General features: G+C 47.5%; 1 protein-coding gene across 1 annotated transcript in view; it reads left to right on the forward strand.

Annotated features, from left to right (window-relative positions):
• The window catches only part of FAM178B (family with sequence similarity 178 member B), a 137048-nt gene that overhangs the window by 24667 nt on the left and 100197 nt on the right, over positions 1 to 12184 (forward strand). The window contains exon 4 of the mRNA XM_058667570.1: positions 1625 to 1732. Coding sequence (XP_058523553.1) covers positions 1625 to 1732 — 108 coding nt within the window. The remainder of the gene's footprint in view (positions 1 to 1624; positions 1733 to 12184) is intronic.

Below are 12184 nucleotides of genomic sequence, written 5' to 3' on the forward strand. Positions count from 1 at the left end.
GCTTAGGCTGATGTAGCAAAATACTAGACTAGGCTAACACAGCAGTTATTTCTCATAGTTCTAAAGGCTGAAAGTTCAAGATCAAGTCTCATCAAGTCCTGGTGAAGGTTCTCCTCCTGGCCACCCGATGACTGTCTTTTTGAAGTGTCCTCTGGTGTCTCTTTGAATTATAAGGACAGTAATCCTATCAGAGCAGAGCCCATCCTATGACTTCACTTAGCCTAGTAACTTCCTTACTCCAAGTGCAGCTACACTGAAGGGTTAGGACTTCAACCTGTGACTTCAAACATTGGCTCAGTATGCTCTGTATTGGACCCCGCATCAGGCAAGGGATACAAAGAGCTGAAGGGGCAACCACGACCCACTTGGAAATTTAACAGAACTGATTCCAATATTTCCCACACAGTGAAGTTGCTCTAAGGGGCCCTGAATAATAGACGTAGCTTAATCTGAAGGTCAGAAAAGGCTTCCCAGAGATGTACCAGGCAGGGTAGAATTTTTGTTTTGTTTTTGTGCGGAGGGTGACTGGTTCTACATAGTTGTCTGGGTGAGGCCCTGCTTGCTCCCAGCTGACTAAGATGAGAATTCCCAGTGCTGTAGGCAGGGAGGGGTGTCGGGAAAGCAGGCCAGATATGCGCACAAGTAATGGGAGAATTTTAAGCTGGCAGAGATCTGTTCCCTGTCCCAGCCCCTCCCCCATGTTTAAGAAATACCACACATGCTGCCTTTGGCAAATGGGTGGGAAGGATGAGAGGGGAACAACACTGAGGCAGGCCTGAGGAGTAGGGTGACTCATACCCAGGAGGTCCCTGGGAGGAAGTGGATAGGTCTGGTAGTCTGGGTGGCCAGGACACTGGAGCCTGTGTAGGGAAAAGGGATGTGGAATTGGATGTGGCTTGACAGAGAGCGGTCACTTTGGCTGAAAGTCAGGCACGCAGGACCTGAGTTCCTGGGCTAGTGGTGAAATATCTCAGAACTGAGGACACAACCTGGGTGAGCATCTGGAGGGGCTAGAGAGGGAGCAAGGGAAGCTCCCAGTCCCCTTCAGCAGCTAGTGAGAGCCAGGACAGGAAGGCTGAAGGGTGTGCTCTCCAGGTTTATGGGTCAGGAGGTCAGGGCTCTATCAAGATGATGGCAGATGCGCTGGGGTCTGATGTGGGTGCTGGTTACAAGGGAAGTGAGGTGCCCAGCTATTAGGAGAAAATATAGGGCCTAAAGATAAAGGGTAGTGAGACATCAGGAATGAGCAGGCACTGGAGGGCTGCCCTTTGTAGCGGCAGTCAGGGCATGAGGAACCAAGGGCACTGGAACTCCCCTGGCAGGCATCTGGGCCCCAGGAAGAAAAGTGCCAGGCCCAGACCAAGGTGTGGTGTGTTACCAGGGTATGTTTGGTGAATACCAAAACAAGGCACACAAATAATCACACATTTGGGTTATATAAAGAAAAACAGCCTTCTTCAGGCCTGTCTGCTCATCTGGTACAGCACTCCAAAATCTAAACTCGAGTGCTTTGCTGCAGGGAAACAGGGGCCACACGGCCCTTGTCTCCACAGCCTGGTGACAAACCTGGACATGCAGGAGCATCAGTGACAATACCTGGCTTTGGCTGTGTTCTCCCCCACAGGGAACAGGCCCTGGAACAGGAACGAGAGAAGCAGCTCCTGCAGAACTGTCTGAATCTGAACTCCTTAGCTCTCAAGGAAGACCAAGTGCCATTGACGCCCGAGCACAGGTGAGGGACAGAGGCTTGGCTGTCACCCCAGAAGGTCAAGGGTTTAAGAGCCAGTCCACTCTCACCTGTAGACAGTTTTCTCCAGCCATCTGTGTATCGTTTATGAGTTCTAAGCCTGCCTCCTCCTCTTAAAGCTGTATTCATTCATCCGTTCAAGAATATCCGAGCACCTACTGTGCATCACAGTCTAGTGTAGGCCTTTGAAAATACAGAGATGATAAAACAGCCTGCTCTGCCCCAATTGTCTGTCCAGATCTCTTGGGGGAAATATACAAAGCCACTGTCTAACAGGAAAATGCCTTTTAAGGGAAAATTACAGGCACTGACATTTTCATCTTCTGTCTGGGAAGAAGAAGGTGGCTCTCTGAGTGCTGTCATTTGGGGCTCTGCCGGCTCTGATTTAATTGGGCCGTTGGCTGGCAGGAGGGCTGGATTGATCTGTACCATGAAGATGCAGAGATGCTCAGGGACCACAACTGAGTGTACCTTCAGGGTGCATTTTCCATCTGTCTTAGTCTGTTCTGGCTGTTATTACAGATGAGGTAGCATATAAACCATGGAAATTTCTCTCACACAGTAATGGAAGTTGGGAGTCTGAGATCAGGGTGCTAGCTAGCATAGTGGATTTCCATGAGGTCCCACCTCTGGGTCTCCTAGTGTTGACAGGTAAGTGACAGGTAGGGGGATCAAGAACTCTCTGGGTTTCTTTTATCATCCCACTAATCCCATTCATGGGGGCTGAATCTTCGTGATCTATTCACGTTTCAAAGTTACCCCCCCTTGTGAATGTAATCACATTGGAACCTAGGAGTTCCTTTTTTTTTTTTAAGATTTGTTTATGTACTTGAAAGATTTACAGAGAGATGGAGAAACACAGAAAGTGATCTTCCACCAGCTGATTAAATCCACAAGTGGCTTCAACAGTCCAGGCTGGGCCTGGCCTAAGCCATGAGGCAGGAGCTTTAGTAAGTTCTCCTACAATGAGTTCAGGGGTCTAAGTGCTTGGGGTGTCTTGCTGCTTTACCAGGTGCATCAACGGGGAGCTGGGCAGAAGTGGAGCAGCCGGTATATGAATTGGTGCCTATATTGAGATGCTGGTGTCATAGATGATGGTTTAAGCTGATATGCCACAACTCTGGCCCTAGGAACTAAGGATTTCCTTTTTTTTTTTAATTCTATTTTTATTGGCAAGGCATATTTACAGAAAGGTCTTCCAATCTTTAGTTCACTCCACAAGTAGCTACAATTGCCAGAGCTGAGCTGATCCAAAGTCAGTAGCCAGGAGTTTCTTCTGGGTCTCCCACACGGGTGCAGGGTCCCAAGGCTTTGGGTCATAATGCACTGTTTTCCAAAGCCACAAGCAGGCAGCTGATTGGGAAATGGAGCAGCTGGGACATAAACTGGTTCTCCCTATTGGATGCTGCCACATGGAAAACAAGGTTTTAGCCACTGAGCCATTGCACTTAGCCTGTAACTAGGATTTTAGTATAGAATTTAGAGAGGATAACAGATACTTAGTCTGTGAAATCATTTATCTGAGAATTGTCTTTCCATCTGTCCCATCCATCTGGCAGATGTATATTGAGTGTCAGCTGTGCCAGGCTCTGTAACAGCCTCTCAGGATATAGCAAGAACAAACCCAGACAGATCTCTGCCCTTGTTTTGAATGCTCTCAAGTTAGGAATTTGAATACAATAAGCAAAACTGATTAAGTATGGCAAATATCCATGAGAAAGGATCAAATCAGAAGGGGAAGAATCAAGCCAGAAGGGGTGTGAGGTTTATGGTGAGGGGTCCTGGAGGGCTCTGTAAGCAGATGACTTTTTAAAAATGAATTTACATTGTTTACTTCTGAATTATTTATATGGTTACATTTTATTTGAAAATAAAAACAGAGAGAAAGAGAGAGAATGCATCTTCATGCAGTGATTTGGGCTGCCTCTGTCTGAAGCCAAGAGCCTGGAACTCAATCTAGTTTTCCCATGTGGATGTCAGAGACTCCAGTACTTAGGGCATTGCCTGCCAGCTCCCATGTACTATGTTTGGCAGAAGGTGGAATTAGAAGCAGAGGCCCTGAAACCCAAATACTCCCATAGAAGATGTGGATGAGTCAAGTAGCATCTTAACTGCGGCTGCACTTGCTCACCCTGAGCAGGTGGTGTCTAAGTGAGACCTGAAGGGTGTGAGAGCCAGTTCCGTGGACAGTGGGGCAGACCTGATGTGTTGAGGAGCTGTACGGAAGGTGAGTGAGGGGACAGGAGAGCTGAGTGGCTAAGTGTGGCCACCAGGTCTCAGAGCTCTTCCTCTAAGGGAAATAGCCACTGCTGATCTGATGTGTCTGAAGGGGATCCTTGGTCACTGTGCGAGAACAACCTGGTGAGGCCAGGGAGGAAGAGAATGGGCAGAAGAGGACTTGACAGTAATCCAGAAGAAATGGCAATGCCCAAGGTGAGATGGGCAGGTTCTACATGTTTCCAGGGTAGAACTGACAGGACCTGGTAAACTGCTAGATGAAGGGTCAGGGATTTAGTTAGAGGGCAACCAAAAGGAATCCGGGGGTTTGGAGCTGAACAACTAGAAGGTTTCAGTTGTCTTTAATTAAACTAGGGGAGACTGAGGCTGGCACTGTGGGATTGTGGGTGAAACCTCTGCCTGCAATGCCAGCATCCTATATGGGGGCTGGTCCAAGTCCCAGGTGCTTCACTTCTAATCCAGCTCGCTGCTAATGCTTCTAGAAAAACAGTGGAAAATGGCCCAAGTCCTTGGGTCCCTGCACCCAAGGAAGACCAGGAAGAAGCCCTGGTTCCCAGCTTCTGACCAGCCCAGTTCTGGCTGTTACAACCACTTGGAGGAGTGAACCAATGGATGGAAGATCTTTCCCTCCCTCCCTTTTCTTTGTAACTCTGCCTTTCACATCAATAAATAAATCTTTTTTAAAAATTAGAGAGAATGAGTCATTTGGGGAATGGGCATTATGATGAGCAGGCTAACTGTCACTGACGATGCTGATGTCCCATATTGGAGTTGTGGTTCCAGTCCCACCTGCTCTGCTTCTCATCCAGCTTCCTGCTGTTGCATCTGGGAAAGCAGAGGCAAATGGCCCAAGTGGTTGGGGCCCTAAACCCATATGGGAGACCCCAGCTGAGTTTCAGGCTCTTGACTTTGAACTGGGCTAGCCCCAGTTTTTGTGGTCATTTGGGAAGTGAGCCAGAGAATGGGCAGTTGAGACCTCTCAACTCTTTTCTCTCTCTCTCACTCACTCTCACTTTCCTTCCCTCTCTCCAATATGTCACTTACTTTTCAAATACGTGAAATAAATCTTGAGAGGCAGAAAGACAAAAGGGTTGATTTAGGGAATTTCAGAATTGGGATCTGCTCTGCAGTTTTGGTAAGGTGATAATAGAACATTGGACTGCTAGCATGTCAGGAAAAAAAAAAAAACATATCAGAGCAGGAAGTTAGCCTAGCAGCCATGACACTTGCCCACACACCAGAGTACCCAGATGATTCCTGGCTCTAGCTCCTCACACCAGTTTCATGAGACTGCAGATCCTGCCGGGATTGATCATGGGTCAAGTAATTGGGTTACTGCCATCCACATGGGAGACTTGAATTGAGTTCTCAGCTCCTGGCTTTAGGCACACCCTCCCCACACCACTGTTTGAAAAGTGAACTAGCAAATCAAAACCTAGCCACTCCACCCACTTTCTTTTAAATTAAAAAAAGAAAGAAAGAAAGAAAAGGAAAGTAGAAATAATGGTGACCTTGACAAATGCAGCTCTGAAGGGCTGCTGGGAATAGGTTCATGAAAGAATGGGGGAGAAGATAGAAGAGAAAAATGAATGGACAGTACCTGAAGACAAAAGTGGGGTTAGGACATATCGGCTGCTTGTTTTATTTTTTTTTCTTTTCTTATTCTGTTTTTCTTCTCTCATTTCTTTTTTTTTTCTTTAAAGATTTATTATATTTTTTAACAGAAAGGCTTATCTGCAGAGAGAAAGAAAAATATCTTCCTTCCTCTGGTTCATTTCCCAAGTGGTCATGATGGCCTGGCCTAATCTGGGTGTTGTACACTGATGGAGGGTCCCAAGGCTTTTGGTCATCCTCAACTGCTTTACCAGGCAACAGGGAGGGAGAAGGATTGGAAGTGGAGCATCTGGGACACAAACTGATGCCAGTATGGGATGTGGGTGCATGCAAGGCTAGAACTTAAGCCAATGGCAGCTGCTTCCTCTTTTCTATGACTCTTGCCTACTTTCATAGAGGAAGTATTTGCATGTTTGTATGCCTATAGAAATGCCCCGAGTTGGGCCCGGCGGCATGGCCTAGCGGCTAAAGTCCTTGCCTTGAACACCCCGGGATCCCATATGGGCGCCGGTTCTAATCCTGGCAGCTCCACTTCCCATCCAGCTCCCTGCTTGTGGCCTGGGAAAGCAGTCGAGGACGGCCCAATGCATTGGGACCCTGCACCCACGTGGGAGACCCAGAAGAGGTTCCAGGTTCCCGGCATCGATTGGCGCGCACCGGCCGTTGCGGCTCACTTTGGGAGTGAATCATCGGATGGAAGATCTTCCTCTCTGTCTCTCTTCCTCTCTGTATATCTGACTTTGTAATAAACTGAATAAATCTTTAAAAAAAAAAAAAAGAAATGCACCGAGTATGACATAACTGATGTAGAGGAGGAAGTTGAACTTCAGGAACCATGTGTCCAGGAGTCATATGGGGTACAGGAGGTGAGCTGGCCTCAGCCACATTCTCTGGTCTTCTATCCAGGCCCTGCTTTCTAAGCCTAAGTTTGTGATCGGCATTCATAAAAATTGAATTAAAACATTGAATTGGGCCCGGCGGCATGGCCTAGCAGCTAAAGTCCTCACCTTGAACGCTCCGGGATCCCATATAGGCGCCGGTTCTAATCCCGGCAGCTCCACTTCCCATCCAGCTCCCTGCTGTGGCCTGGGAAAGCAGTCAAGGACCGTCCGAAGATTTGGGACCCTGCACCCATGTGGGAGACACGGAAGAGGTTCTAGGTTCCCGGCTTCAGGGCGGCGCAGCACCGGCCATTGCGGTCACTTGGAGAGTGAATCATCAGACGGAAGATCTTCCTCTCTGTCTCTCCTCCTCTCTGTATATCTGACTTTGTAAGAAAAATAAATAAATGTTTAAACAAACAAACAAACAAAAAACATTGAATTAAAACATAAGTTTGTTTTGGCACAAAATAATTGGATATTCATACTTTATTTTTTCATAATATGTATTTTCTGTGAACTTGAAGACCCCACACATATTTGGGTTTCAGAATGTTATGCACAAGGTGAAAGTTCATGAACTTTAAAAAAAAGATATATTTGTTTATTTATATTGGAAAGGCAGATATACAGAGAGAAGACAGAGATTAAGATCTGAGTGGGGACCGGCGCAGTAGCCTAGTAGCTAAAGTCCTCACCTTGCATGCCCTGCTATCCCATATAGGTGCGGGTTTGTATCCCAGTTGCTGCACTTACCATCCAGCTTGTTGCCTATGGCCTGGGAAAGCAGTTGAGGACTGCCCAGTACCCTGCGATCCTGCACCCAAGTGGGAGACCCAGAGGAGGGCTCCTGGCTGCTGGCTTCAGGTCAGCTCAACTTTGGCTACTGCGGCCACTTGAAGGGTGAACCAGCAGACAGAAGATCTTTATATTTTTTGAAAGATTTATTTATTTTTATTGGAAAGTCATATTTACAGAGTGGAGAGATATAAAGATTTTCCATCCTCTGGTTCACTTCCCATGTGGCCGCATAGGCCGAGGCTGAGTCGATCCATAGCCAGGAGGCAGGACCTCATCTAGGTCTCCCACGTGGGTACAGCTTCCTAAGGCTTTGGGGCCGTACTCTACTGCTTTATCAGGCCATTAGCAGGGAGCTAAATGGGAAATGGGACGACCCTGAGGAACCTCAGTGTTTTCTGCTTTTGTGGTTTCTGTCTTGCTTGCTTGGCTGAGGAGCTGTGTGAATTCCAGGCCTGAGAGTCTACGTGATACCAGACAGGTCACATAGGCAGAGCACTCCTCAGGAGGGAGGCCCCTGGTGTTAGATAAGACTTGCTCACTAATCTGTAGCCCACCGACTATTTGAAAGTTGCTTGCTTCAAACACACCAACAGAAGCCTGCCAACTTGCTGTTTTTAAAAGTTAACAGTTGGGCCCGGCGGCGTGGCCTAGCGGCTAAAGTCCTCGCCTTGAAAGCCCCGGGATCCCATATGGGTGCCGGTTCTAATCCCGGCAGCTCCACTTCCCATCCAGCTCCCTGCTTGTGGCCTGGGAAAGCAGTCGAGGACGACCCAAAGCTTTGGGACCCTGCACCCGCGTGGGAGACCCGGAAGAGGTTCCTGGTCCCGGCATCAGATTGGCGCGTGCCAGCCCGTTGCGGCTCACTTGGGGAGTGAAACATCGGATGGAAGATCTTCCTCTCTGTCTCTCCTCCTCTCTGTATATCCGGCTTTCCAATAATAATAAAATCTTTAAAAAAAAAAAAAGTTAACAGTTAAGCTGACCAGTCATGACTGTATAATTGTGTGGAATTGGCCTGAAATATATAACAGCCCTTCTGCCTTCTTCTGCGCCGCCTTCTGCTGCTTCTGCTGCTGCTGTGCCCTCTCCCCCAATCCCGCTGGACTGGAGTGATGTGGGGTGATGACTGGGAGCCTAGGCTAGTCTGAATAAACCACCCTTACTCGTTTGCATCGACTGCAGACTCCTGATGATTTCTGAGGATCTCAAAATCTGGGTACAACAACCTGGACATGAACTTTTACAGAAGTATATATGTATGTACTTAATAACAAGAGCAACAGAAAGGGATAAAGAGAAACAGAAAAAGGAAAGGTCTTCCATCTGCTGGTTACCTCTCCAAAAGCCTACAACAGCCAGTGCTGGACCAGGCTAAACCTAGAAGCCAGGTCTGCAAAGCTGAGTCTCTCATGTGAGTAGCAGGGACCCAAGTACTTGCGCTGTCTTCTGCTGCCTGCCCAGGTACATCAACAGGGAGTTGGATTGAAAGCAGAGCAGCAGGGCCTGGCACATTGTCCTAGCAGCTTAAGTCCTCACCTTGAGCATACCAGGATCCCATATGGTCGCCGGTTCTAATCTCAACAGCTCCTGCTTCCCATCCAGCTCCTTGCTTGTGACCTGGGGAAGCAGTCAAGGACGGCCCAACACCTTGGGATCCTGCACCTGCATGGGAGACCTGGAGGAAGTTCCTGGCTCCTGGCTTTGGATCGGTGTAGCACTGGCCGTTGTGGTCATTTGGGGAATGAATCATCAGACGGAAGATATTGCTCTCTGACTCTCCTCCTCTCTGTATATATCTGACTTTGCAATAAAAATAAATAAATCTTTAAAAAGAAAAAAAAAAAGAAAGAGCAGCAGCACTCAAGCCAGCACTCTGTGACATTGCATGTGGCAGCTTAACGTTTGTGCAGTAAGGTCGGCCTCTGTACTTTTCGAAGGTTTGTTGTATTTAGTTCAGGCTGGGGTGGGTGAAGCATTGACATGTCCTCTGTGTTAGCATCAAGGTGGGTTTCCTAAGTGCTGACTTAGGAAGTGACAGTGCCAGCCTTCCTCCAGGGCCCATGCCTGTAGGGTCTCCAAATGGCTTTAGATAGTTCATGCTTGTTAGAGTTGTCCAGAGATGCCCATGAGCAATGGCTAGCCATTGGCCTTTTTTCACTTGTTTTTCTGATAGGCATATGTTTACGATGGTCAGCAGACTTTTCCTGTTGAGTTTGTAAGAGTAAATATTTTAGGCTGTGAGGGCTGGGCATTGTCTGTGGTAGTGACTCAGCTCTGCTGTGGTGACATGAAGCCCCCACGGTTGACATGTCAGCGTGAGCCACAACACTTTGTTTACAGACACTGACGGTAATGGGCAGGAGCCAGCCCGCAAGCTATGGTCAATCTGGCCCAGCCAAAGGCAATCCCTGCCTCCTGACTGGTCCTAGTCCTGGCTGTGGGAGTCTGGGGACGTATGCATGTTCAAGTTGCCACCCTGGTCAGGGGCTCCTCCCACACTCCTCAGAGCCTAGGGGAAAGTTACCACAAAGTCACAGGTCAGATCCCAGGAGAACAGGTACTGGTGGTCCCTGTGTGAGGTAGCAGGAAGCAACTTGCCGGATGTGGTGAAGCATGAATGCTGAATTTAATGAGAATGCTGAGGGCCAGAGGGCCTCCCCCAACTGGAGTGTCTTAGACCATCTTGTGGGAAAGCAGCCTCCTCTTAGCTGGGATGCCTGCCTTTAGTTTCTGGGCCCCTCACTTGCTGGCTAGATAGTCTTGGAATGAAACCTCTTCAAGCCTTTTACAAATCCCTGAGCAAGAATAACATTTCCCGTTCTTTTTCTTTCTACCGTGAGCCTCCAGGATTTTGGATGCCAGGGCTTGGGAATTTCAGAATTCCTCACACAAAGGGAGTTGTCTGTGCAGCCAAATGAAATCACTCATCATTTTCTGGGCACGTGATATTTTTCCAAAGGTGCTTTGAGAAAGCCTTTTTGATAGCAGCCACTTTGAGGTAGTGATTTTGATGTGGGATCATTTTGATAAAACCATTCAACCTTCTGCTTTAAAAAATATATATGTGTGTGTGTGTGTATGTATATATATACACATGTAACTCACTGATGTACCAAGGCAACAGCCTCTTCCATCCCTGAATGGGGCTGGGGAAGAGAGGAAGAGGCAGGGAAGGGGTATGGGTCAGGAAGGGGTGAGGCTGAGGGTGGCGGATAGCCATCCTCTTGCAGACAGGGCGGCCTATGATTCCCATGACTAGTGGTCATCCAGAGCACAGTGTCTGCCTGTGCTCTGAGAACTGGCTTGCATCTCAAATGGATGCCATCTTAATTCTCTGTTTCTTAAAGTGAAAAAACTGTACGATGTGTGCTCAGACCAGGGGTTGTGGTAGGGGAAGCGGATGCTTAAATGACAACATCATGCTTTATGCTCAGTTCTGGGCTGCACAGGAAATCTTCAATTAGACTTGTGCGAGTCATCTCAGAACTCATAATAATGCACATACATTATCATTAATATCACAAAAGTTTCTTTGAGCCATGGTTCTAGGGAAAAGGATAGAATGCCTTTACAACTGAGTCTGGTTCTTACAGATATTTAATAATAGCCCAGTTTGTTTTCTCTAACTGTGAAAGCAGTATAAAAATCAAACCTCTAACAGCAAAGATGTGAACAACACAAAATTATTTTACCATTTGTGGGGTAGTTTGCTGAGACTGCTTCTAAAAGCCTGCAGAATCAGAATCTTCCTGGATTTCCATCACTTTTCCCATTCATGGTGCCATTTCGTCCTCAGGATGGCCTTGTGCTGTGGGTGGGGTCTCATCCTAAGTCACTTGGCCAGCCAGCTAGGCAGATTTCACCTGACCAGCCTGCCTGGACCACTGGACCCAGACTGTGCTGGTTGTGGCCCAGAGGTGATAAAGACCAGGCTGCTGCTCTGGACTGGCCATCCCAAGCAGTGGGCCTGCTGGGGACATTGGTATGGAGATAGGGGCTGACCCCTGGTGAGACAGGAGGCCACAGTGCTTACAGTATTGTCATTATTAAGTGTGTCCTGTTGCTACAACATCAAATGGAAGAGTCATTTGAAGTAGATGGGAAATGTCTCCTCTTCCTCTCCCCTCCCTAATTGTTTCTTTTAAAACTGTCTTCCATGCTAGTTGGGTGTATCCTGTGTGTGCAGAGGGTCACACGTGTCTCATGTTTGGGTGCATGTCTATGTAAACAGCACTCCTCCTTATTTGTGGTTTTGCTTTCTGTGGCTTCACTTAGACACAGCAAACCCTGTTTGAGTATATGATGGGAAATCCAGAAATGAGCAATTTTCACTTTTTAAGATGGGTAATACCCTGCAGAGTCGCATGATGAACTCTTCCTTGCGGCCTCCATCCCACCCAGGACATGGACCATCCATTTGTGTGGCAAATTAATTGTCATATCTCACCATGCTTGTGTTAAATAAAGTAAACCTTATTTTACTTAACAGTCTCCCCACAGGCAGGGTTCTTGATGCTGAATGGAAGCGTGAAAGTGCTTCCTCTAAGAGAAAGAAAAATACTGTGCACTGTGATTACAAACAGCAGATATATCTGTGAAATTGTGGGGTGGGGAAAGAGAGATTCATGCTAGCTTTACTGCTAGTTCAAACTGCAGAAGTAGGGCCTGACATGGTGGCCTAGCAGCTGAAGTCCTTACCTTGAATGCGCCAGGATCCCATATGGTCACCGGTTCTTTTTTTTTTTTTTTTTTTTTTAAAGATTTATTCATTTTATTACAGCCAGATATACAGAGAGGAGGAGAGACAGAGAGGAAGATCTTCCATCCGATGTTTCACTCCCCAAGTGAGCCGCAACGGGCCGATGCGCGCCGATCCGATGCCAGGAACCAGGAGCCTCTTCCA

This window comes from Ochotona princeps, chromosome 8, assembly GCF_030435755.1.
Source record: "Ochotona princeps isolate mOchPri1 chromosome 8, mOchPri1.hap1, whole genome shotgun sequence".
In the NCBI taxonomy this organism is placed as follows: domain Eukaryota; kingdom Metazoa; phylum Chordata; class Mammalia; order Lagomorpha; family Ochotonidae; genus Ochotona; species Ochotona princeps.